We start from the raw sequence: 21,835 nt of genomic DNA on the forward strand, positions 1-21,835 counted from the left end.
CCGCTCGTCACGAACCGAGACCTGGACAGCCTCACCCTGCGACACCGCTGACATCGAGACAAGAGAGACACATGTAGAACATGAGCATATATCACAAATAAACCACAGAAACTGAGACGTGGAGTGTGTGTTTCTGTCTACTGTCATTATCATCATTACTGAGAGCGGCTGATTCAGCACACACTGCTTGCTTAAACACATTTAGTCACCAACAGTTGTTAGACTTCAGTTAGTGAATGTGAAACGGTGGCCGCAACATATTTATCTTCCATTATGTGACATATTTATTTAGGGAAACAAGATATTCAATGAGAATAAATGTAGGGAGGGATATTATCCTCTGCCGCTTTATCAGTTCATCACAGAGATTACATGTTCAAATGGACCACAATGACAAAAATTTGACTCCTCATGACATGAACAAGGTGAACATTTGAAAATAGATACTCAAACTATGAACAAACACATTCCATATGCTGCCCACACACACACACACAAACACACACACACACGTTTCCTCTGAGCTTCTGAATATCTGCTATCATTCTAGTCAGTCAACAGAAGAGCGTCACTCAGATTGTGCTGGGTTTATAAACAAACACACACCCAGAAACAGCTGGTTTAAATATGACCTGTGGGATTCAGACAGACAGACAGACAGACAGACAGACAGACAGACAGACAGACAGACAGACAGACAGACAGACAGACAGACAGACAGATAGACAGACAGACAGACGAGAGTAAGACAGCAGCAGGCAGGGAGTGTTCATTAGTAAGGGAGTAGACCATGTGTTTGATGAGAAAGGGTTTTAGATTTAGGTTATGTTTTTTGTTTAGTTTTTTACTGTAGAGGCTTTTAATGTTCTAAAACTCTGTAGTTCATCAAATTAAACTGTTGTGGAAACTTGTTCTGTAACAAAATACAGATTATAATAGTGTCATGTATTCTGAAATTACAGTTTCAGGCGTAATTATTAAATAGAAGTGAAGTCTCAAAAGTAATGTGATGGGATAACGTGTAAGGAGAGATAGGAATATAATTTCTCACAGTAAAACAGGTATAAACACTGGTCCAATGTGGTGTAACAGACCTGAGCTGTAACTGTAACTGACCTGAGCTGTAACTGTAACAGACCTGAGCTGTAACTGTAACTGACCTGAGCTGTAACTGTAACAGACCTGAGCTGTAACTGTAACTGTAACAGACCTCAGCTGTAACTGACCTGAGCTGTAACCGTAACTGACCTGAGCTGTAACTGTAACAGACCTCAGCTGTAACTGACCTGAGCTGTAACTGTAACAGACCTCAGCTGTAACTGTAACAGACCTGAGCTGTAACCGTAACAGACCTGAGCTGTAACTGTAACTGTAACAGACCTCTGCTGTAACTGTAACTGACCTGAGCTGTAACCGTAACAGACCTGAGCTGTAACCGTAACTGACCTGAGCTGTAACTGTAACAGACCTCAGCTGTAACTGTAACTGACCTGAGCTGTAACTGTAACAGACCTGAGCTGTAACCGTAACTGACCTGAGCTGTAACTGTAACTGACCTGAGCTGTCACCGTAACAGACCTGAGCTGTAACCGTAACAGACCTGAGCTGTAACCGTAACTGACCTGAGCTGTAACTGTAACAGACCTGAGATGTAACCGTAACAGACCTGAGCTGTAACTGTAACTGACCTGAGCTGTCACCGTAACAGACCTGAGCTGTAACCGTAACAGACCTGAGCTGTAACCGTAACTGACCTGAGCTGTAACTGTAACAGACCTGAGATGTAACCGTAACAGACCTGAGCTGTAACGGTAACAGACCTGAGCTGTAACCGTAACAGACCTGAGCTGTAACTGTAACAGACCTGAGGTGTAACCGTAACTGACCTGAGCTGTAACTGTAACTGACCTGAGCTGTCACCGTAACAGACCTGAGCTGTAACCGTAACAGACCTGAGCTGTAACCGTAACTGACCTGAGCTGTAACTGTAACAGACCTGAGATGTAACCGTAACAGACCTGAGCTGTAACGGTAACAGACCTGAGCTGTAACCGTAACACACCTGAGCTGTAACCGTAACTGACCTGAGCTGTAACCGTAACAGACCTCAGCTGTAACCGTAACTGACCTGAGGTGTAACCGTAACAGACCTCAGCTGTAACCGTAACTGACCTGAGCTGTAACCGTAACAGACCTGAGCTGTAACCGTAACAGACCTCAGCTGTAACTGTAACAGACCTGAGCTGTAACCGTAACTGACCTGAGGTGTAACAGTAACAGACATGAGCTGTAACTGTAACAGACCTGAGCTGTAACCGTAACAGACCTGAGCTGTAACCGTAACAGACCTGAGCTGTAACTGTAACTGACCTGAGCTGTAACCGTAACAGACCTGAGCTGTAACCGTAACTGACCTGAGCTGTAACTGTAACTGACCTGAGCTGTAACCGTAACAGACATGAGCTGTAACCGTAACTGACCTGAGCTGTAACTGTAACTGACCTGAGCTGTAACCGTAACAGACCTGAGCTGTAACTGTAACTGACCTGAGCTGTAACTGTAACAGACCTGAGCTGTAACCGTAACTGACCTGAGCTGTAACTGTAACTGACCTGAGCTGTAACCGTAACTGACCTGAGCTGTAACTGTAACTGACATGAGCTGTAACCGTAACAGACCTGAGCTGTAACCGTAACAGACCTGAGCTGTAACTGTAACTGACCTGAGCTGTAACCGTAACAGACCTGAGCTGTAACCGTAACAGACCTGAGCTGTAACCGTAACAGACCTGAGCTGTAACTGTAACTGACCTGAGCTGTAACCGTAACAGACCTGAGCTGTAACTGTAACAGACCTGAGCTGTAACTGTAACAGACCTGAGCTGTAACCGTAACAGACCTGACCTGAGCTGTAACAGTAACAGACCTGAGCTGTAACCGTAACAGACCTCAGCTGTAACTGTAACAGACCTGAGCTGTAACCATAACAGACCTGAGCTGTAACTGTAACTGACCTGAGCTGTAACCGTAACTGACCTGAGCTGTAACCGTAACAGACCTGAGCTGTAACTGTAACAGACCTGAGCTGTAACCGTAACAGACCTCAGCTGTCACCGTAACAGACCTGAGCTGTAACCGTAACTGACCTCAGCTGTAACCGTAACAGACCTGAGCTGTAACCGTAACTGACCTCAGCTGTAACCGTAACAGACCTGAGCTGTAACCGTAACAGACCTCAGCTGTAACTGTAACTGACCTGAGGTGTAACAGTAACAGACCTCAGCTGTCACCGTAACAGACCTGAGCTGTAACCGTAACTGACCTGAGCTGTAACCGTAACAGACCTGAGCTGTAACCGTAACTGACCTCAGCTGTAACCGTAACAGACCTGAGCTGTAACCGTAACAGACCTCAGCTGTAACTGTAACTGACCTGAGGTGTAACCGTAACAGACCTCAGCTGTAACTGTAACAGACCTGAGCTGTAACAGTAACAGACCTCAGCTGTAACCGTAACTGACCTGAGCTGTAACCGTAACAGACCTCAGCTGTAACTGTAACTGAGCTGAGCTGTAACTGTAACTGACCTGAGCTGTAACCTTAACAGACCTGAGCTGTAACCGTAACAGACCTGAGCTGTAACCGTAACAGACCTGAGCTGTAACTGTAACAGACCTGAGCTGTAACCGTAACAGACCTGAGCTGTAACCGTAACAGACCTGAGCTGTAATCGTAACAGAGCTCAGCTGTAACTGTAACAGACCTGAACTGTAACTGTAACAGACCTGAGCTGTAACCGTAACAGACCTGAGCTGTAACCGTAACAGAGCTCAGCTGTAACTGTAACAGACCTGAACTGTAACTGTAACAGACCTGAGCTGTAACCGTAACAGACCTGAGCTGTAACCGTAACAGACCTGAGCTGTAATCGTAACAGACCTCAGCTGTAACTGTAACAGACCTGAGCTGTAACCGTAACAGACCTGAGCTGTAACCGTAACTGTTGGCACTGATTTGACTGAATCTCAGGCTCAGGTCTGTTACAGCTCTGCTCCTGATTACAGAGGCTTTAGTTAGACATCAATCCACATCATTACACTAGTTAAGCTCAGAAACCCCCACACAAACACTGAGGTACTGCTTTGTAAGCAGTTTTACACAGTTCCCATGGTAATCAAACAACTGATAAAACAGCTTTAACTATTTCAACTACTGAAGATGATCATCTAATGCTGATTTATGTAAAACAGTGAATGCAGATGCAATATTCATCTCCTGTATTTCGCTCACGGACCAACTTACCAAATAAACCAAAATAAACTTTAAAATGAACGTGAATCACATGAAGTGAATGTGCTGATAAATATCAGGCTTCAGTGCGTCATATTTACAGTACAGCTTCTAAAAGCCGCTTTAATTTCACTAAATGTATATAAAAGATTCCCGAATCAAAGCAGAGTTAGCGGAGTTACTGGACTGTAAACAGTGTGAAGAGTGAAAACAACCGCTGTTGCAGAAAGTGACGCACCTGTGAACGCCACGAGTGAAATCCAACATCTGACGAGTGAAATCCTTCTAAATCGTTCCGTTTCGTGACCCATAGCAGAACTGCGACCGTGTTTTCCTCGTGTTTTTCGCTTCATTTTCCGTCCGTCTGTTCTGCGTCTCGTGAGTAACGGGTCTAAGGCAGGGAACGGAGGCGCGCGCCGCCCTCAAGAGCGCGTTACCGAGGACTTTCAAGGAGGGGTTTTATTTTCAACAAAATGACACACTTTCTTTATATATATATATATATATATATATATATATATATATATATATATATATATATATATATATATATGCAAGGCAAGGCAAGTTTATTTATATAGCACAATTCATACACGGTGGTGATTCAAAGTGCTTTACATAGAAGAAATTAAAATAATCAAAAGAAATCAGAGTAATTAAAACACACACACACACACACACATATATATATATATATATATATATATATAATATAATTCATTATTATATATATATATATATATAATATAATTCATTATTATATATATATATATATATATATATATATATATATAATTCATTATTATATACAAATACATTAACTATACAAATCTAAATAACCCCCCCCCCCCCCCCCCCCCCCCCCCCAAAAAAAAACAACAACCTGTAGTCAGCAAATTTCTTTTGGCACAGATTTGGTCCAGATAAAGATTAGATCACCATATTAGATTGCGTTTGCCGGCCCAGATATGGCCCACATCTCCTTTGCCAGAAGCGAACCAAAGGAGTACCATAACTCCACCAAGCATGAGCCAAATGATACGATTTCACATGGCCCATATGGGAGCCTTGTATGCCATTTTAGTTTGGTTGAGTTCTGATAAAATGGTCCCTATGTGGCCCACATGCAGCTGACAGTGTGTACAAGTCTTATTAACTCAAAGGTAAATGAAACACTCAACAACAAATGTACTCAAAAAAAATTACTTTTGACAAGTGTTTAAATAATTACAGCTAAACGTTGTAGTTAATAATTACAGTAGTATTCAGTTAAAAACATTTAATAAAAATAAATATAATTACAGAAACACAGTTGAATTTAATAATTACAGTAGTATTCAGTTGAAAACATTTCATAATATAATTACAGCTACTCAGTTGTACTTAATAATTTAGGTAGAATTCAGTTGAAAACATTTTTTAAGAATAAATATTAATAATATAATAATTTTTTACACCAAAAGTCATGTTTTAAAGTGTGTATTAATGTTATGTTCAACTAGTCTAATTCATAACACGTGCCACAGTAAAAGTGGCTTTCAGCTCTTTCCACACGGTGTCTTTCAGGTCAAGCCACTAACCAGACCCAGATAGGTGATCTGATGGGGAACAACCTATTGTGTAAGTGTTTGAAATATACATTTAAATAGACCAACCTAAAATGAAAATGTTGTTATATTCAAAAATGAACTATAAACTATCACTTACTCCATCTGAAACCATTTTCTAGGTTTGTAATATGGAAAATCTTGTCATTGCCCACCCGTACCGCACATTAGGGCTGGGCGGTATGACAATATACCACAGCAATAATAGCAATAATAATCTCTATCATTAGAAATTTTGCATTATTGTGTTTAAACATATACGGATAGCTGAGGACTATTGAAACTTTAACGATTTAATATAATTATTAGCATCTTTGCTTATTTTAATAACAAAGATAAAATAAACTAAAAACTGTTTTGTGATCAAACAATTTTATTTTAAAAAAAACTATTAAAGTACTCAAATCATGAAATAAGAATTCGGGACCCACAGGTTATGACAGGTTGGGGTTCGTATTTGTGAAAGGTTAGAGAATGTTAACATAATTGATAATGTGATTGTTGCAAACATCTCTGCACGATTGTAATTATTAATTTATTTTAAATAAAGGGGAGAGACTGGTCAAAAAGCAAGGCATTAAAATAATTTGAATAAAATTAGATTAAATTAATTTACAATTGATAACACTTTACAATAAGGTTTTATTTGTTAACAAACATTTTACTTAATGTATTAACTAACATGAACTAACCATAAGTGATAGCCTACATTTCTTACTGTATTTGGTAATCTTTGATAACATTAGTTAATAGAAATACAGTGGTTCATTGTTTGTTCATGTTAGTTCACAGTGCATACTTACGTTACAATTTCTGATTTGAATGTATTAGTAAATATAAATATAAAGTGTTGAAATTAACATTAACACATATAACACATAACACATGCTGTATTAATATGCAGTGCATTATTAGTTCATGTTAACGAGGTATTTTAATCAGGTATTGTATCGAAAGTCATTATTTTGGTATTGTGACAACATCTACAACTTAATTTTAAAGAGGGAAAAGTCACGAGAAAAAGTCTTGGTCGAATATCATTTCAGAGTTAAATATGCACACGTATTTTATTCTTGTTGGTAAACTTGCGGTAAACTGAGGAAAATATTAGCTTCCTCAATGAACCCCATAACTAAACGCTTAATAACACGCAATATAGACACACATAATGCTGCATATTTCAATGATATGACTTTAAAGTGCCAAAACATCACTTACCTGAATGAACACAGTCGTGAGGAAAGCAGTAAATGGCGCCCGCGTCTCCGCGTCGCCGTCAAATTCGCGCCGTAGTGTCAGTCCACCAATAGGAGGGAAGATGCAAAGCAACCTGAGGTGTTTGATTTCGGGATTCCTGTATTTTTCCATGTATAAGCCAAATGTTTACCACAAGTCTGTGTTTATCACTGAGTGCATTAGCTCAACCACATGGTTCTCCTGTGTTCGTTGTTATCGGGGCCATATACCTCAAAATGAGTTGTGAACCAAAAGAGCATTTCCCGCAGATTTTAAAGTTATGGCATAACAAATATGGTCACAATTTGGCCGATATCTGTTCAGCCATGCCACATCTAGGCCGTATGTGCCAGATAATACCCACATGTGGCCCATCCCGTTACATGAACGGCTTTTACAAATCCACAGTAACCGGTCAAAAGGTCAAAGACCATCGTGATAGTCTAAAGCTACAAAACTCACTTGTTGTTTATTTGTTTTTCTTAAAATATGTTTGTTTTTTACACTATCTATTGATTAAACACAAGGGTCATACGGGCTTTGAACCAGTAAAATACGTATACTATTTTTGACCGTAAATGTAAGCCACTTTGGTAAAAACACTATGTAATGATGGTAGATTTGATCTGTACTCATAACAAGGAAATATTATTCAGCCATGTTGTTGTTTCATATTTTGTAATTAGATAAAATATATATATTTTTAAATGTATTCTTTTTAATTCAGCCTCACTTCCAGGGGCCCAAAACCATGTTAAAAGGGATAATTCACCCAAAAGGAAAATTCTGTCATCCTTTGTTCACCCTCATGTCGTTCCAAACCCGTAAGACATTCTCCAGAGCACAAATAAAGATCTTTTTGAGGAAATCTTATCTTTCTGTCCTTCCATTGACAGCTAGGCAACTACCACTTTGATGCTTCAAGAAGTCCATAGAGATCGTAAAACTGATATGATTTGTGCGGTTTATTCCAAATTTTCTGAAGGGACTTGATCGCTTTATATGATGAACAGATTGAATTTAGGGTTTTATTCACATATAAACATTGAAGAAACATTGAAGAGCGAACAAAACAGAACCTCAACCAAACCAGCTTGATGTGCGAGAACAAACCTCACGCTGAAGCTCCAACGCGCCGCGTAACACAAGAATAGAGTCGAGTCTCCTTCATTTATACAGCGCTTTAACTATAGGGAGTTTCACAGCAGCTTTACAGTGATAATAGGAGATTACAGTAACAGAGATTGTTTAGGCTTTACAGCAGATCTAGAATAAAGTTATTGTCCAGATAAAGTTTGTTTTGATTGATTCACTTCCGTTGCAAAGATCATTAGTTATTAACTTAGCGGTCGCTAACACAACACCGTTCTAACAGAAAACCTTTAATACCCTAAGCAATGCATGAACTTTATATTTTGAGCACTTCTTGCGTTGTTTTTGCCTCTTCATGATGACTCGCTTGCTGTATTCCTCATTTGCAAGTCGCTTTGGACAAAGGCGTCTCCTAAATGACTACATGTAAATGTTATCAATCTTTCACCTTCTGGCCTCTTTGGCGACACCGTGAATACTGTCGTCCAGAGGTTTTAGGAGGTGGAGCAACAGTCAGCACTGAGATCTAGAATGAGATGATCTTCAAGCCAGGGTTCCTGATTTGGGACCTGGAAGGGTCATGCCTGGCATCCTTCGGACCCATTGACGAGGTGTCGGAGAAGTTTCCTGCTTTCAAAGTGGCATTTCTGCTCGTTATAACATCCATCAAAAGAGTCGGGACCTGCAGGCTCACTCTATTTCTCGCTCTTGCCTCGAGTTGCTCCTGGGAGGGTAAAGGCCATTCTCCAGCCGACATGCCCAACCTGCCATCAAATGCGGTACGGCCTGCTATCCTGCAGGCCTTTCATCCTCCACCACATGTGTCGGCTGACGAGGAAAGGTTACACCTCTTACGCCCTGTCCGAGCCCTGGAGGCCTACGAGCTCCTCGGGTTGGAGGAAGTCGGACCGGCTAAGTCGTCACCTAAGAAGGGTTCCCCTGTCTCTAAGCAGACAATTAGCAGGTGGATTGTAGAAGGCCATTTCTTTGGCGTATGAGGCGTGCAGTTTGGGAGGTCGGGAGGTCTGTGATGCCGCTGGCTGGTTCTCCTCGCACACCTTCATCAGACACTATAGCCTGGATCTGCCCTCGCCAGGCTCTCAATCCTCTCGTCCTGAGCTTCACACCAGGACAGGCGCTAGTCAGTGTGAAGCAGTGGGTATTTAGTTCCCTTAAAGTGTCGTCTTCGACGCATCGGAAGCTCCCTCGAAAGGGAATGTCTCAGGTTACGACTATATCCCTGAGAAGGGAACGAGACGCTGCAACCCTTTGCCTCCGCAGTGCCTGAGAACGGCTTGCCTCGACCTATCAGAGCTAACACTGCCCTTTGTAGCTCCAGCATACGCCGTGACATGACGTCATGGCGGGATTGGACTAGTTCCACAGGTGCTTCAGACGCTGTCACGCTGGAGGCGTTCCCCAAAAGTGTCGTCTTTGACGCAGTGTTTCTTTCCCTTCTCAGGAAACAAGGGTTGCAGTCGTAACCCGAGAAGTTTTACCATCGGTTTATAAACTTTTTGAAGTGTGAAAGTGGTAGTTGCATAGCTGTCAATGGAGGGACAGAAATCTCTCAGATTTGATCAAAAAGATCTTCCTTTGTCTTCAGAAGATGAACAAAAGTCTTACTGGTTTTACACAACATGAATTTTCATTTTAGGGTGAACTATCCCTTTAAGAGCTCAGTGTTCAATAGCCGTTTAGTACCACTTGAAGGGTGTTGTATATACAGAAACCTCTTCTTCTTCAATTTTATTTATGTCCCCCAGGTGGCAATTAGTTTTACAGCAAGGCATATCCACACACAACTATTAAAAAAACCATAAAATAAAATAAATAATACAAATTACAACCCAAATTAAGGGTTGTAATTTGTAAATAAAGTTGTGCTTTCTTACAGATCATGTCAGTATTGGATAGTCAGATAGTCAGTCTCTAAAATACCATCACACTGAGAAATTACTGGAGTAAAAACATGGCTTTAATAATGTTATATAACATCTTAGAAAATAAACAACATGGGAAACAATATCAGAACATACAGTATAAATGTACAAATCAATACATACAATAAAAAAATCAAATCATAAAAAAGAATATGTATGATATTCTCTATGTTGTTCAATACATTTATGTCATATACAGGTAAATGCATATACATTTCCCATGACATGATCCAAATTTAATGTTTAAGAATAATTACATTTACTAACATTTTAAATTAAAATGGCCTGGTGCAAAACTCACAGACCGACATCTTTAAGCATCAAGAACAACAGGGACAGTTTTCATAACAATGAATAACAGATGTACTGTACAGAGAAGCTGCCGGACGACAGATGTCCAGTGCTGGGCTGAGCTTGGGTTAGTTACGCGTCTGACGACTGCAGTGCAGATTCACAGTTTGGCACTTCGTGAGATGGAAGTCTGAATGTTAAATCAGCTGCATGAGGAACTTTGGAGAAACCAGTTATTCTACCAACACAAGCTTGAATGTTTTGTTTTGAAACAATACAAAAATAAAGCAAAGGGCTGAAAAAATATTCACCAATATTTATTCCTACTATATGAATATTAAGAGGTTAAAAGGACATTAGTTCAAGAAAAACCCAGATGAAACATCAACAGAGACACAAAATAGTCCTAAAAATACAGAAACCCATTAAATATGAGCAGAGGGCCTTTTAAACTCAGACATCAAAACAGTAATGGCCTTTCAGAACACATGACCAGCAGTGAAATCAAACTATACAGCACATCAACACCTCATCCATTATCAGGACATTCACATTTGACAGCCACACACTGGACTAAACGCCCACAACAGGAGTGTGTGTCGGCTGTTTCTCCAGCGCTAGATTTATTAAAACCCTTTTATTCTATCAAATCTCATATTCAGAATATGAGGATAAACTTTTGCTGTTGCAATGCTTTGGTAAATCTTAATCAAAAACTTGACTTAGTGTCAATTCCGACTTTTTTCTATCTAAATATTAATATTTTTATGTCATAATTATGATGTAACAGATCATGAATCTTTTGTAATGATTGGCTTCCATGGCTGAGGAATGAATCAGTGTCCGCTGAACTCAGATTCTCGGGTCTTTGGGTTTATTGGGCGGAACGCTAGGAGGTCTGTCGCGGCTGTCGTAGCGCTCGGAGTAGCGGTCGCTGTCGTAGTGGTCATCGTCTCGGCCTCGCCGGTCATCGTCTCGGCCTCGCCGGTCATCGTCACGCCTTCGCCGGTCATCGTCACGCCCTCGCCGGTCATCGTCACGCCCTCGCCGGTCATCGTAGTGGTCATCGTAGCGGTCGTTGCGATCACTGTAGCGGTCGCGGTCACGGCGGTCATCGTAGCGATCATCTCGATCGTAGCGCTCGCGCCGGTCGCTGGAATCATCTCGTCGGTCGGTGTAGTCGCTGCGCCGGTCGTAGCTCCTCTCGCTACGGTTGTCCTGCGGATCAAGTCTGTCGGCGCTTTTCACGCGACGCTCTTCCTCGTAGCTGACGAGTTCGTCCGGACCGTTTTCTTTCCCCTCAGGATCCTTGTCTGTGAACTCTCCTCCTTCAGGAGTCCTGCCAAACACAGAAGAATAAAGGTTAGCATCCGCGCGGTGCGCTGGATGAGATGTTGGTGTTCTGCTGTCATACCCCATGGAGTATTCCTCAAGCTTCTCCTTCTTCCGACAGCAGTAGCAGCAGATGCAGATGATCCCAATGACAACCACTACGCCCACAGCGGCTCCGACGAACCCGCCGATCGTCGCCATGCTCATGGACGCTAGCCGGAGTTAAGACACACAGAGAACAGCTGGTTTAGTTAGTCAGGACTGTAGTCACGGCTGATCAGGTCTTCGGGAAAAGCTGCTGTTCTTACGTGGCATGACGGCCAGAGTTAGGTTACACGCTGCAGATCTGATTTCATTGGTGGACGTGCAGGTGTAGAAACCGGATGTTTCTTTGGTAATATTGTAGAGTGACAAAACTCCGTTTACTAAGGAGAGAACACACACACACACACACACACACACACACACACACACACACACACACACACACACACATATTTGATGCAGGAAAACTGGGTTTAAAGGGATTGTTCACCAAAAAATGAAAATTAGCCCATGATTTACTCTCCCTTAAGTCATCCTAGGTGTATATGACATTCTTCTTTCGAACGAATACAATCAGAGCTTTATTAAAGAATGTCCTGGCTCTTCCAAGCTTTATAATGGGAATGAATGGGCACCATTTTTTTGATGTCCATAAAAGTACATCTATCCATATTAAAAAATTTATCGACTAAAATAAGTAGCTTCTGGCAGACGGCCTAGCATCGATTTAAAGAGTGACACTTGACCCGGCGCTCGACGTAATGAATAACGCGGAAGCGCAGAGGAAAGAGCAAAAAATATTTAAAGACAAATGTTGCAGGAGCTGTTGATTGTTGCCCAGTTTGTTTGACTTAATAAACAATCGTGCCCATTTGCTGCCATTATAAAGCTTGGAAGAGCAGGGATATTTTGTAATATAACTCTGATTGTGTTCGTCTGAGAGAAGAATGTCAGATACACCTAGGATGAGTTGAGGGAGAGTAAATCATGGGATCATTTCATCTTTGGGTGAGCTATCCCTTGAAGCTTGTACTTGAGCTCACATACACACACACACACGTGCGCGCGGACACACGTACTGTCAGTGGTCTTGGGCGGGTTCGGGCGAGGGTTGTTGGTGGTGTCGCGGCTTTGCCACTTGTAGGTCGGGGTCGGCGTTCCCTCATCCGAGCGGCATCTCAGTCGGATGTCCTGAGAGTATTCCAGCGTCCCTTCAACCGTGCAGACGGGCGTCGATGGAGCCACTGGAACACAACAGGAACGTGGTCAAGGTGTTATTCACACGGGTCAACATTCAACAGTCTTTATTGTCACTATACAAAGGTATAGCAAAACTGAAGCACTCCTAACCGTACCATCACATATAGCTGTGTGCAAACTAACATTTAATTTAAATAAATAAGAAACAATATGATAATAACCAATAAACAATATGCCATAATCAAGAAAACGCAAAGACAATATAAAACAATACACACAAAACCAGTGCAAGCAAGGCGACAGTCAAATATTAAATCGTAGCATGTACGACTCTCTGAAATGCTTGATTCTGATTGGTCAGTCGCCATTCCGAGATCAATAGCAACTGAGTCTCTCCCTCTCTCTCTCTCTCTCAACTATTTACTGTTAAATTAACCCAAAGGCTCTCATTAATTAGGGTTAGGTTTCAAATATCTCGATTTTCGCTGTAGCGCCTCAGTTCAGGCCGATCATCTCTTCCTCTTTACTACTAATTACAGCAAATAAACATCAATGAACATCAGAAGGAAAGTAAATGTAGTTGACGTACTCTCGAACCTAATTTAGGCCATATCCCCAAAAAATCAATACAGAACCGAATCGAATTGAGATCAAAATCGAAATGAATCGTAAGCTTGTTATTCAAATAGAATTGAATTATGAAATTTGTGTCAATAATGCCAAGCCAGTGTTAGCAGGCCTACGGTAATACTGTTGAAGTGTTCGTCTCATTGCTAGAACGACTGATTTGTAATGGTTTATAAGATAATAAACAGGTGATTTTAAAACGCTTTCTTGTCAAATCAATATTTAATTTCTTTGTTTACAGTAATTGTGAAAAATGACGCAACTGTACATTATCCCTTAAACGTCTGTCTTGTTTTAACTTGTTTGTTCGTCTAGACTCTAAGCCGCTCACTAACCGTTTTTCTTCGCGGAAGGTTTGCGTTTAATAATAATAATAATATTTCAACTCAAATCAATTTTCGTGTCTAACTATTTATTATGTGGCAAATATTCATGTTCTGATCACTCCGTCCGAATTTGTTTTGCGATAATAACCGGCAGGATGTACATTATGCCTCATAATTGAAGACATTTGATCACTGCGACGAAAAATCCTTCTGTCGCATAACATCTTCAAATTATGAAATTTGATGAAATTCTCCAAATATTCATAAGCATCTCTGAAGTGTCCAGCAGATCTGTGTGTGTATGTGTGTGTGTGTGTGTGTGTCTTACCCAAGACTATGAGACTGGTCGTGGTAGACACACCGTCATCTTCAGTATTATCAAAATTCTCAACTCTGCACTCGTGAACGCGCGTGTCTGCGCTAGTGACTTTCAAGAGCATCAGATTTGCTTTTCCACCACTGAGATCGTAATCTAGGGTCACCCGGCCTCTATATTTCGGCGGCACTTTAATTGAATTGGGACTGTTGAAAGTGACGACTCTGATCTGTGAAAAAACAGTACAAGCACACAACATGAACACACATGGATATGCGCTCTAGAATCAGGGATGAAGCTGATGCCAGTGTTACCGCTGGATCTCCCTGCACATCTGGAGCTGCTGTCCATATGATCTGGACGTTCTGACCCGCCGGCTGGGGTGTAAAACTGCAGGGAATCGTCACATCATCACCTCTGGCAATCTTATATACTTTCTGTGGGATATTTACACTCAAGACCGAAGAAGTGATCTGCACTCCTGTGAAACACACACACTCGAGGAACTATAGTGAGATCACATTTAACAGTGCACAAACATCAGACTCACACACCTTTGTATAAGACATCCTATTACATATAACACACACACTAGCCCGACCCCTAAACCTACCCATCACACACTCACACACACACACACACACTAACACGACCCCTAAACCTACCCATCACACACACACACACACACACACACACACACACACACACACACACTAACCCGACCCCTAAACCTACCCATCACACACACACACTAACCCGATCCCTAAACCTACCCATCACACACACACACACACACACACACACACACACACACACACACACACACACACACACACACACACACACACACACACACACACACTACCGTTTTCAATGCTGAAAACTGTTTTTACTTCCTAATATTTTTGTGGAAACTGTGATACATTACCATTCAAAAGTTTGCGGCCATAATTTTTTTAATAATACTTTTATTCATCAAGGATGAATTACATAGTCATAAAAGTATTAGTAAAGACATTTATAAATTAAAAAAATTTTTTTTTTTATAAATACTGTTCTTTTGAACTTTCTATTCATCAAATAATTCTGAAAATTAAAATATATGAAGGTTTCCACAGAAATATGAAGCAGCACAAATGGTTTCAACATCGATAATAATCATAAATGTTTCTTGATCATCAAATCATCATATTATAGTGATTTCTGAAGGATCATGTGACACTGAAGACTGGAGTAATGATGCTGAAAATTCAGCTTTGATCACAGGAATAAATTACACTTTACTATATATTCACATAGAAAACAGCTGATTTACATTATACAGTAATAATATTTCACTGTTTTACTGTATTTTTGATCAAATAAACACGGCAGAAGAGACTCTTATAGAAATATCTTAATGAATCCAAACCCTTTGACCGGTAACAGGACCAACAGCCTGAGGATAGACTAACATATGTAAAGTTGTGTTGAAAATGAAGTAAATGAATTACATTTTTTACTGCTCAAATGTTGTTACTTCACATATCAAGAGACTTAATGGCGTTCTCCTTATATTCATGTTAGTGTTATCTTTGTCTCAGATGTTTCTCCTAAATTCATCAAGAGAATAAATCCGACACAAATGAGCCAGTTGCTGATGAACAGTACGAGTATAAAATTAATGTGGACAATTTGAGATATTGTTGAGATTTCCTCTGGAAGGATAGAGTAATATTAATGGAGTCTTTTACTCGAGGAAACACCTGAGAAACAGGAGACGTCAGCAAAACTCTAGAATTCACGCCATTGCTGTCGGAGGAACAGGTGAGCTGGTAGAGTGTGTGTGTGTGTGTGTGTGTGTGTGTGTGTGTGCGTGTGAGTGTGTGTGTGTGTGTGTGTGTGTGTGTGTGTGTGAGTGTGTGTGTGTGTGTGTTTGTGTGTGTGTGTGTGTGTGTGTGTGTGTGTGTGTGTGTGTGTGTGTGTGTGTGTGTGTGTGTGTGTGTGTGAGTGTGTGTGAGTGTGTGTGTTTGTGTGTTTGTGTGTAGTGTTGTTTGGGCGTTGGCTCAGAGATGAAGGAAATAGTTACTGTTCTGTGGAACGACTAAAGATAAATCACTTGATCACGTTGAATAACTACTGGCTGACACTTAATTCTGGAAGAGAGTGGTTGATTAATTATGAGCTTGTATTATTATATTGCATTCATAACCACATGAAGACTAACCAACCGAACACAACCCAACCTGAAGTGATCCTTCATGCTTACTTTATTTGCTGTGTGACTGAAGCTCTACATGAATCTGAATCGCCTGATTCACGACGATGAGTAAATAAATACACATATTCACAGATTCAAACAGGTTAAAGCTCACTCACCACTGAACAGCAGACTAATGCCCAGTATTCCCAGTGTCGCCGCCATCTCTCGTATCGAGCCACAGGTGTGAGAGCGACTGAACGAGTCGAACACACAGAAACTCAGGAGCAGTGTAGTCCCGCCCCGGCGAGTCTCGTCTTGCCTGATGCCGTGTGTGTCTCACAGTTTCATGTTAGAAAAGCCACACAGACCACAGCACTGTGGCGGTGACCTACTTATGAGGAAGAAAACTAGCCCAAATTAATACAAATCAATAAAGTAATGACTTTTGTTGAGTGGAATCAATGTTAGATGTTGTTTGTGAACTCTTGGAAACTCATTTCTCGCCATTATACTGAAAAACAACCAGATTTGCATCAGATCCAGAGAAACTGGTTTAACAAGAAGAATATGATGAGGGAGTGGCAACACACACACACACACGCACACACGTTTAGTTAGCTATCTTAATGGGGACTCTCCATAAACGTAATGGTTTTTAATAATAATAATACATTTTATTTATAGGCGCCTTTCTGAGCACTCAAAAATTCGATCAAATTAACAACTATAATTACAGTGCATAAAATCAGAATACATAACAATTGGAAACAAAGTTTTAGAAAGAGAGATCACGTGGGATATGCCAGTTTAAAAATATGTGTTTTCAAGCGGAATTTAAAAATGTAAAGCGAGTCAATGTTGCGGAACCAGTTGAAGTTTATGTATGGATTTGAGAGGAAGACCAACAAGAGGAGAATCACAATAATCAAGTGTGTGAAGGAGAATGGGTGTACTAGTTGAGAGAGACGGTCGGAGGCGATTAATGTTACGTAAATGGAAGTATGCGGACCGAGTGACATTAATAATGTGAGCTTGGAATGAAAGAGTGCTATCGAGGATCACTCCCAGACTCGACCTGAGGGGAGGGGGAAACTCAGGAGTTGTTAATGATGAGAGAAAAACTGTCAAATTTAGTCAATGTGGATTTGCTGCCAATGAGGAGAACCTCGGTTTTGTCACTGTTAAGTTTGAGGAAGTTGCAAGAGAACCAGGATTTGATTCCCGTTAGGCAATCAGAGAGGGAGGTGGGCGGGAGAGAGGTGGTAGGTTTGGTGCACAGGTAGAGCTGGGTGTCATCCGCATAGCAGTGGAAATGTATGTTATATTTAGGAAAGATATGGCCAAGAGGAAGCAGATAGATGATGAACAGAAGCGGCCCCAGGACAGAGCCCTGGGGAACACCCGGCGAGACTCGAGGATAGAGCTGGATAAAGCTCAAACATTTGTATACTGTACAAACTGTATATTCCCTCCCCTTACACTAACACTACCCATCACACACACACACACACACACACACACACACACACACACACACACACACACACACACACACACACACACACACACACACACACACACACACACACACACACACACACACACACAGATGGTTTAATAAAGTGATAGTAATGGTGACAAATCCACTAGTCAGACTCATAAGCATTGGACCAATCAACACTATGCAGCTGATTTGCATTATTCATAAGCAACTCAACAGCGTCCTCTTGTGGCTGAAGGTCAGAATCACATTTAAATGTGCAGTCATCAATCTATAAAACAGAAATATTACAAGAATAACATGACCCTTTATATTACCTGAGTCAATGTTTACTATTATATACACAATATTAGATAGTTGCAATTTAGAAAAAAGTATAGAAAATAATGTAATGAATAGCTAGAGTCCTGTTTTATTCCTGCTTTATTTCCAGATGATTCACTCACACATCATCTTAACTTGGCGAATGTGACACACACATACATTTACTTAGCTATCTAAATGGGGACTCTCAATACGCGTAATGGTTTTTATACTGTACAAACTGAATATTCTGTCCCCTTACACTACACTACCCATCACACACAGACACACACAGACAGACACAACCACACACACACACACACACACACACACACACACACACACAAACTTTCTGCATTTTTACATTTATTTACTTTGTTTTTATACCAGATTAACAAATGAGGACGTCCCTAAAGAAAGTTTTTTTTGGAGATTTTGGTCACTTCTGGATACAAAATTATACCCAAAATAAAAATACAGTTAGGTAGGTACACACAAACACACACACACGGTTTGATCAAGTGATAGTAATGGTGACAAATCCACCAGTCAGACTCATGAGCATGTTTGAATTATTGGACCAATCAACACTATGCAGCTGATTTGCATTATTCATAAGCAGCTCAACAGCGTCCTCTTGTGGCCGAAGGTCAGAATCACATTTAATTATTTCCAGATGATTCACTCACACATCATCTTAACTTGGAATAAAACAAGCGAATGTGACACACACACACACACACACACGAGAATGCGAATGCCCACTGCCGTTAGCGGGACCAGCGGCGTCATGCAAGCCAAAATTCTGGGGGGGCACAATCTGAGACGTTGCAATAGTGTTCTGACGGGTGATATGGATCATGTTAGGAGGGGTCGAGGGTTTCTCCCCCTGAAGATTTTTAAATTCTGGCTGCTAAACACACCATTTCAATGCAGTTTGGGAGGGACAGAAATACCTTAACGGAGCTCGCAGAAACCCTCCTCTATCTGAGGACTAAGTTAAAGTATCTATTTTGTAAGTTTATGTAAAAGACAGGTTGATGAAAGAACTGTAAGCTCAAATTCAAAAGCTTTTGAAGTCTACTTCATTAAAGCATGTTTACACACACACTTACTGTACACTTAGGCCTACTACACGTGATTTTAAAAACAGTACCATTGCAGTTTTTATGTTATGATTTTAAATTGGTATGTGACCTAAGAACGATCTTGCATTAAAGGTACATAAAGGTGCTGAGGTCTGACTTTGTGGTGCTCTGAAATTAAGTTATTTTAATATTAATATGTGATGAAGGACTTTGAAAGAAGTTTGACAGATTTCAGTGCTGAATAAGGTTAACACTACCCCGTTTATTTGAAAATAGTTAATATTTGACAGAAATGTAAAAAAAGTATTCAAATCAAATGTAATATGTAACATTACTTTAGTAATCCCACTACCTTTTAATATCATCCGATAACTAATTCAATGCCGATTTGTTGCTTTGCCCGCTTACCACTTCAAGACCATCTGTAAAACATCGCCAGCTCAACGTGGAGAATTATTAATTATGGAGCATAATAGGAATAAAGTTGTGACAAAAAATTATCAGGGAGGAAAAATCTGAGGGGGCACGTGCCACTCACTTCGAATGGGCATGACGCCACTGAGCGGGACACTGTAAAGATGTGATCAGACACGTGAGTCACGTGATGGGATGTGACGCCGGTAAGGCCGTAGTTCTGTCAGAAGCGCACAACGCGGGAGTAGAAACAAAACTTTAATCAATAAATCCACAATGGAAAAACACAGGAGATCGCTGGAGATTATCGTTAACAAACACTTTCAGCATAGATGATAACGGAGAAATAAACTGGGTAACTCTTATGCTCATAAACACACAGAATACAATCAAACAAGAAACAGATCAAGTGTGTGGAATTAGGAACTATGGAAAATAATTAAACCGAGAAACTAACTAGGGAACTAAGGATAATGGGACCAGAGTGAAAACAAAATTTAAACACACAGATTACAGCTAGTGGTGGTGTTTTTATGGTTCATCATGTTTATTAATATTACCATGAACTGCATTCCAGTGTCATGATCAACATGACATAAAAAGACAATTTGATTAAATCTCTTGAATTATGATGGTGTTATGCTGTCAGCTGATAATATCTCATCTCAGTATTAAATGTTTAATGTCATCTGGCTATATTCTCTTGGATTATGAGGGCGAGGGCATCACGTGACCTGTTCATGTTGACTAATTTGAGAGTTTATACCAAATGCCAGATGACTTTGTGCTGAAGTTTGATTGGATACGATCTTTGGCATCAGCAGCAAACCTTACTTTTACAAGTCTACGCATTTTTATGTTCTAATGAATATATTGTGGTCAGTTGCATCTTTTCATGAATCTCACCCATCAGAACTGGATCTCGAGCCGCTGAGATATAAGATATATAGATATAGATATTTATATAACACACTGTGTAACTCGCGTTCAGTATGATGGAGATCTGAGCGCATATTGCTGTCCGTTTCATCAGATCCTCTATAAGCATTCCCCGGCATCATCTCAACACACACCGGTCTGATGGACGTAATGCGCGTGTGTGAGTCTGAGACACGAGCGCTGATTGGCTGATTGGAGCTGATTGGTGATAATGGAGTCTGTAATGAGTGTCTGAGAGACTCTCGCATCTCAAGCTGATGAAGCGGTTAATGTCTGCTGTCGCAGTAAATCTACTTCATTAAGGAGCATGTCGTCCTCGTCTGAGTAATCAGTAATCAGTAATGAGTAATGAGTAATCAGTAATGAGGAGCTGGAATGTGCCGAGCTTCAGAATGAGAGTGAAGAGGACGAGAGGAATCACTTCTTCCATTATTATCTTACTTTTCTTGCATCTTACATTACGTCACAAGGTTAATTGTAAATGACAAGGAAGACAAAAGCCACATTTTAATAAACATTTTCATTAACTAAAATAAAAATATCATTTCTTCAAAAAAAAATTGTAAATGATATTTAGTTTTCGCCTTTATGGTCGCCGTCGTGTCCTCAAATGTTTAAATTCACCATTAATGTAAAATAGGCTACATGACTTACCAACAAAACTAAACTACACTGCAGTGAGAAATATACAACTAAATAGAAATAAAAATTAAATGTAAAACTATTATAAGTTGTGATTTCAGAGGAACTGGATGGATATTTGCCACTGAAGCTTCTGATCTAAACTCAGTGCTCTAAACTTCCACAAGATGTCAAACTTCAGCCTATTTCTTGCTTATACATGTGACATTCGTTCTCGTTTCTGCTCGACTGCCGCTGGTTGTGACGTGATCTAATGGTACATGAATGGGCCATGATGTGTGTGCTCATCCTTCATTACGGCACACACTGGAAGAGTCAGGGCTTTAGCTCATGAATATGCATTTATGATGTTGTTGCTTGAGCCGCACAGAGCCTATAGTCACGTGATCTAATTAATATTGATCAGGCCCTGATTTTATTGCTCCGTGTGTCTGTGAAGGATCTGATCAAAGCCGCTAGAAGG

General features: G+C 40.5%; 2 protein-coding genes across 2 annotated transcripts in view; both read right to left on the minus strand.

Moving 5' to 3' along the window:
• LOC143751367 (immunoglobulin-like domain-containing receptor 2) overlaps positions 1–4,707 on the minus strand; it is a gene marked incomplete at its 3' end in the record, with an annotated part of 10,436 nt that extends 5,729 nt beyond the window's left edge. Inside the window, exons 1-2 of the mRNA XM_077243934.1 lie at positions 4,527–4,707; positions 1–47 (exon numbers count right to left, since the gene is read on the minus strand). The exon at positions 1–47 is cut by the window's left edge and continues 286 nt beyond it. Coding sequence (XP_077100049.1) covers positions 1–47; positions 4,527–4,641 — 162 coding nt within the window. The remainder of the gene's footprint in view (positions 48–4,526) is intronic.
• Positions 4,708–10,183: 5,476 nt separating this feature from the next.
• Positions 10,184–17,068, minus strand: gpa33a (glycoprotein A33 (transmembrane), paralog a). The gene is made up of 7 exons (XM_077243931.1): positions 16,662–17,068; positions 14,618–14,784; positions 14,316–14,532; positions 12,914–13,078; positions 12,098–12,214; positions 11,872–12,001; positions 10,184–11,796 (listed from the first exon to the last, which is right to left on the minus strand). Exons 1-7 carry the CDS (start codon positions 16,705–16,707, stop codon positions 11,310–11,312), a joined length of 1,329 nt encoding a protein of 442 aa, XP_077100046.1. The 5' UTR covers positions 16,708–17,068; the 3' UTR covers positions 10,184–11,309.
• Between the last annotated feature and the right edge of the window lie 4,767 nt (positions 17,069–21,835).

The sequence above is a fragment of the Siphateles boraxobius genome, unplaced genomic scaffold (genome assembly GCF_051911475.1).
Source record: "Siphateles boraxobius isolate OS27281-9 unplaced genomic scaffold, OSU_SipBor_1 252, whole genome shotgun sequence".
NCBI lineage: Eukaryota > Metazoa > Chordata > Actinopteri > Cypriniformes > Leuciscidae > Siphateles > Siphateles boraxobius.